The 6,000-nt window shown below is 37.8% G+C and overlaps 2 protein-coding genes across 2 annotated transcripts in view; one reads left to right on the top strand and one right to left on the bottom strand.

Annotated features, from left to right (window-relative positions):
• METTL21C (methyltransferase 21C, AARS1 lysine) overlaps positions 1-6,000 on the top strand; it is a 113,730-nt gene that overhangs the window by 47,560 nt on the left and 60,170 nt on the right. The window lies entirely within an intron of this gene.
• Positions 1-6,000, bottom strand: part of LOC138143050 (variable charge X-linked protein 3B-like) — a 37,673-nt gene that overhangs the window by 7,667 nt on the left and 24,006 nt on the right. The window contains exons 13-15 of the mRNA XM_069064233.1: positions 4,657-4,686; positions 3,237-3,269; positions 1,898-1,927 (exon numbers count right to left, since the gene is read on the bottom strand). Coding sequence (XP_068920334.1) covers positions 1,898-1,927; positions 3,237-3,269; positions 4,657-4,686 — 93 coding nt within the window. The remainder of the gene's footprint in view (positions 1-1,897; positions 1,928-3,236; positions 3,270-4,656; positions 4,687-6,000) is intronic.

Raw genomic sequence — 6,000 nt, 5'->3', positions numbered from 1 at the left:
GAGAGAGAGAGAGAGAGAGAGAGAGAGAGAGAGAGAGAGAGAGAGAGTACATTTCATTGAAGAACAGAGTATAAGGTAGATTGTCCAAGATGCTATTAAGAAAAAAACTCCCTCTGGGAAAAAGGAGACAAGATCTCCTCTCACAACAGAGACCAGCATTCACTAACTCTACCAGTCTACCTCTCCATGGTTAATGACTTTTGTAACCATAAGCACAAAAGTAGAGTATAAAGGAAACTGAGTTCCAGAAACCACAAGGGAAGACAAATGTACTTTGAAGGTAAAATGAATTACTTTCTCAAGGAGCAGATTGCTGGCTAGGTGATACTATGGGTAGAATATGGCAAAAAGAGAAAAAGAATGAGGTCTAAGTGAAGAGTCAAGTTTTCTATTGATTGACAAGGGCAAGTATTTTTGAAGTGGAAGGACCCAATGAAGTTATGACTTACCTTCTTGGGCAGTAGAGTCCTGACTGGATGCTTTGATGGGTAAAGAAAAGGAAAATAAATATTACAACAAAGCACCATTTATCATTCCAGGTGGGGCAGTTATGTTCAAATAAATAGCATTCAATGACCTTTTATCAGATACACAAAATGAATCTATTTTGACAGAGGATATGTATCTCATAAATTGGAGATTTTATGGTATCAAACCACAGTTAAGAATGGAGGTGTGAGATATTGTGAAAGAAATGGAGAAGAGATGGGTGGAAAAGTGGTTATTTTGGGGGGCCACCCATCTAATAATCTCCATTGCAGTCATGTTGAGAACTAGTTAATTATCTCTGGAACTCTAGGAGTAATGAAGTTACCCAAGGGGTAAAAAGTAATTCAATAAGAGGTGCTGGAAAAGAGTTTGAAGGAGTATGACAACCAGAACAAGCTATTTTCAATGAAAATGGAAGTATAATTTCATTAACAGGTTGCGACCTTATGCTTTGGTATTAAATACCTCACAAAACTCCTTACTTTGTCTAAAGGAAACATTAAAAGTGATTTGCAGTTTGAGTAGAAGCCACGCTCAGTATCTTATTTCTCATTGGACAGAATCTCCACATACCAAGAATATGAAAATTAATGGAATCAATCCTGATAATTTTCCTATTATGTCCCTGTCATAACTCCCACCCAATTTGTGGGTGAAATATGAGGAAAGGTCTGATATGAGACCTTGGGTGGATAAATGGAGGAGGCTATGAAAAATTATTTTAAAAACTAGAACCCTGATATATCTATGAAATTTTTCAGTGTCAAAACCTTTGGATTTGAATTTGGTCATTCATAATTCCTGATAATAAATTTCTGTTTCTCTCTTCTTTTTTATGAAATAGAAACCCTACAGAAGACCCATGTTAAAAATTCAGAGTGAGAGTGAGAGAGAGAGACAGAGAGACAGAGAGAGAGAGAGAGAGAGAGAGAGAGAGAGAGAGAGAGAGAGAGAGAGAGAGAGAGAGAGAGAGAGAGAGAGAGAGAGAGTGTTTCATAGAAGAACAGAGAGTAAGTTAGATTGTTCAGGAAGATATTAAGAAAAAACCCCTCTGAGAAAAAGGAGACAATATCTCCTCTTAAAACACAGATTAATACCTACTAACTGGATCAGTCTAGCTCTCTATGGATAATGAATTTTGTGACCATAAACACAAAAGTAGAGTATCAGGGAAAATTAGCCCCAGAAGCCCAAAAGAAAGACAAATGTAGTTAGCAGATGAAAAAGGAACTACTTTCTTGGGGAAAAGTTTGCTGGCTAAGAACTGCTATGGGTGGAATATGAACAAAATAAAGAGAAGGAAAGATTGAGGCTCTAGGTGAAGAGTCTTAGGGACCATAAGGTTTTCTATTGATTGATAAGGCCAAGTATTTTAGAAGTGGAAGGACCCACTGAGATTAGGACTTACGTTCTTGAGCAGGAGAGTCTTGGCTGGAGGCTGTTGTAGATTAAAAAAAGAAAAAAGTAAAATTTAGAACAAAGTTCTATGACTCTCACATTTATCAATCAAGGTGGGGCAAGGTATGTTCAGGTAGATAGAATTCACAGAGCTTTTATCAGGAACACAAAAATGAACCTACTTTGATAGAGGATATGTATCTCAAAAAATAAGAATTTGTGGTATCAAATCATAGTGAAGAAGGAAGGCATGAAATATAGTAAAAGAAATGGAGAAGAGAGGGATGGAAAAGTGGTTATTTGTAGGTGCCACCTATCTAATAATGTCCTTTGTAGCCATGTGGAGAACTAGCTAGTCACCTGTGGAGCTCTAGGACTAATGAAGGTAACAAAGGGAATAAAATTAATTGAACAAGAAATAGTGATACTCAATGAAGCTTCAAATATAGTTTCCCTAAGAGATTGTGACCTCTTTCTTTGACCTTGAATACCTCACAAAAGTCATTGCTCTGTCTAAAGGAAGGATTAAAAGTGCTTTGAAGTTGGACCATAACCCTCACTGTGCATGATATTCCTCTCTGCACAGAACTCCCGCCTCTCAAGAACAATATGACAATTAATAGGACCAATCTCAACACTTTTTCTATTGTCTCCATTCCCTATGTCCCATTCAGTTTATTGGCTAGATTTTTTTGGATAGATTGGAGATGAGACCTTGAGTTGATAGATGGTGGTGGCTGTACAAAAAGATTAAAACAAGTGGAATCCTGATTTCTCCATGAAGTATTTCCAGGGCAAAACTTTGGATTTGTATTTTGTCATTCAGGATGCCTGATATTACATTGCTCTCTCTTTCCTTCTTCTTTTTTGTGAAATGTGAGCCTTAGGGAGGACCCAGTTTAAAATTCAGAGAGAGAGGCAGAGTTCTTTTCGTTGAAGAACAGAGAGTAAGGTAGATTGTTCAGGATGATAATAAGAAAAAAACTCCCTCTGGAAAAAGGAGACAAGATCTCCCCTCACAACAGACATCGATACCCAATCACTGGACCAACCTATCACTTTCTATGGTTAATGACTTTTGTGACCATTTACACAAAAGTAGAGTATCAAGGAAAATAAACACCAGAAGTCCCAAGGAAAGATAAATAGAGTTTGTAGATGAGAAAGGAACTACTTTCTTGTGGAGCAAGTTGCTGGCTAGCTACTGCTATGGGTGGAATATGAAAAAAAAAACTGAGAGGAAAAGAATGAGGCCTAAATGAAGAGTCTTATGAATCCTCAGATTTTCTATTGCTTGATGAGGCCAAGTAGTTTTGAAGTGGAAGGGCCCCAATGAAATTAGGACTTACCTTCTTGGGCAGGAGAGTCCTGGCTGGAGGCTTCTGTGGATTAAGAAATGAAAAAAGTAAAATTTAGAACAAAATTCTATGTCTCTCACATTTATCAGTTTAGGTGGGGCAAGGTATGTTCAGGTAGATAGAGGTCAAAGAGATTTTATCAGGAACACATAAATGGACTTACTTTGATGGAGGACATATATCTCATAAAACAGAGAATTTGTGGTATCCAACCATAATGAAGAAGGGAGGTGTGATAGATAGTAAAAAAAAATGGAGAAGAGAGGGATGAAAAAGTGGTTATCTGTAGGTGGCACCTATCTAATGATGTCCTTTGTAGCCATGTGGAGAACTAGCTAATTACCTGTGGAGCTCTAGGACTAATGAAGGTAATAAAGGAAAAAAATTAATTGAAGAAGAGGTGCTGGAAGATATAGGTGAAGCAGTATGGGGTAATTAAAAATAGTGATACTCAATGAAGAATGAAGTATAATTTCACTAACAGGTTGTGACCTCAGTCTTTGGCACTGAGTACCTCACACACCTCATTATTTTGTCTAAAGGCAACATGAAAAGTGATTTGAAATTTGCATATAAACCTCTTTCAATATCATCTTCCTCTCTGGACAAAGCTGCCGACCAAGAAGAGTATGACAATTAAAGGACCAATTCCAATGTATTATTCTCAGTGCTGGGAAGATAATGCCTAGAAATGTCTGGACAATTTTCCTATTAGCTCCCTCCCCTAATTCCCATCCAATTTGTTACCCAGATTTAAAGACAGGTTGGAGAGGAGACCTTAGGTGGATAAATGTAGCATGACTGCAAAAATACCAAAAGAAAACTGGAATCCTGATTTCTCCAGGACGTATTTCAATACCAAAAACCTTGTGGACTGTTATTTAGTCATTCAGGATTCCTGATACTACATTTCTCTCTCTTTGCCTCTTCTTATATTTTATGAAATGTGAGCCCTAGGGAGTGCTTAGCTTAAAATTTAGAGAGAGCTTATTCATTTCATTGAAGAACCGAAAGCAAGGCAGACTCCTCAGGATGATATGAAGAAAAAACTCCCTTTGGGAAAAAGGAGACAAGATCTTCCCTCACAAAAGACATCAATATCCACTAACTGTGACAAACTACCTCTCTCCATGGTTAATGACTTTTGTGACCATTAACAGAAAAGCAGAATATCAGAAAACTGAGCTCCAGAAGTCCCAAGGAAAGACTAATACAGTTTGTACATAAAAAAGGAATTACTTTCTTGTGGAGCATGTTGCTGGCTAAGTACTGTGATGGATGGAAAATGAACAAAATTGAGAGCAAAAGAATGAGGCCTAAGTGAGGAGTTTTATGAATCCTCAGATTTTCTATTGCTTGATGAGGCCAAGTAGTTTTGAAGTGGAAGGGCCCCAATGAAATTAGGACTTACCTTCTTGGGCAGGAGAGTCCTGGCTGGAGGCTGGTGTGGATAAAGAAAAGAAAAAAGTAAAATTTAGAACAAAGTTCTATGTCTCTCACATTTATCAATCAAGGTGTGGAAAGGTATGTTCAGGTAGACAGAGGTCAAAGAGATTTTATGGGAACACAAGAATGGACCTATTTTGACAGGGGGCATGTATATCACAAGATGAGAATTTGTGGTATCCAACTATAGTAAAGGAGGGACGTGTGCAGTATAGTAAAAGAAATAGAGAAGAGAGGGATGGAAAAGTGGTTATTGGTAGGTGGCACCTATCTAACAATGTCCATTGTAGCCGTGTGGAGAACTAGCTAATCACCTGTGGAGCTCTAGGACTAATGAAAGTAAAAACAGGGAATAAAATTAATTGAACAAGAAATAGTGATACTCAAAGAAGCTTCAAATATAGTTTCCCTAAGAGACTGTGACCTCTTTCTGTGACCTTGAATACCTCACAAAACTCATTGCACTGTCTGAAGGAAGGATTAAAAGTGCTTTGGAGTTGAACCATAACCCTCACTGTGCATGATATTCCTCTCTGCACAGAACTTCCACCTCCCAAGAACAATATGACAATTAATAGGACCAATGTCAACACTTTTCCCGTTCTCTCCATTCCCTATGTCCCATTCAGTTTGTTGGCAAGACTTAAGGAAGGGGGGAGATGAGACCTTGGGTCGATAGATGATGGTGGCTGTACGAAAAGATTAATACAAGTGGAATCCTGATTTCTCATGAAGTACTTCATGGAGAAAAACTTTTGGATTTGTATTTGGTCGTTCAGGATTTGTACTTGTTCATTTTAAAATACATTTAGTATTTGGTAATGCATTTGTTCAAATACAAATTTGTGTTTGTATTTGGCCATTCAGGCTTCCTGATACACATTTCTCTGCCTTTCCTTCTTCTTTTTTATGAAATATGAGCCCTCAGGAGGACCCAGTTTAAAATTCATAGAGAGAGGCAAAGTTGTTTTCCTTGAAGGACAAAGAGTAAGGTAGATTGTTCAAGATGATATTGAGAAAAACTCCCTCTGGAAAAAGGAGACAAGATCTCCCCTCACAACAGACATCAATACCCACTCACTGGACCAACCTATCACTTTCTATGGTTAATGACTTTTGTGACCATAAACACAAAAGTAGAGTATTAGGGAAAATGAGCTCCAGTAGCCCCAAGGAAAGGACAAATGTAGTTAGTAGATGAAAATGAATGACTTTCTTGTGGAGCAGGTTTCTGGCTAAGTGCTGTTTTGAGTGGAATTTGGACAAAATAAAGAGAGGAAGAGAATGAAGTCTAGCTGAAAACTCTTAG

The sequence above is a fragment of the Petaurus breviceps genome, unplaced genomic scaffold (assembly GCF_028583685.1).
Source record: "Petaurus breviceps papuanus isolate PSGF00001 unplaced genomic scaffold, PetGlider_PUasm1.0 90625, whole genome shotgun sequence".
Lineage (NCBI taxonomy): Eukaryota > Metazoa > Chordata > Mammalia > Diprotodontia > Petauridae > Petaurus > Petaurus breviceps.
The sequence above is the reverse complement of the archived record's forward strand: the minus strand, read 5'-3'. Positions and strand labels throughout refer to the sequence as shown.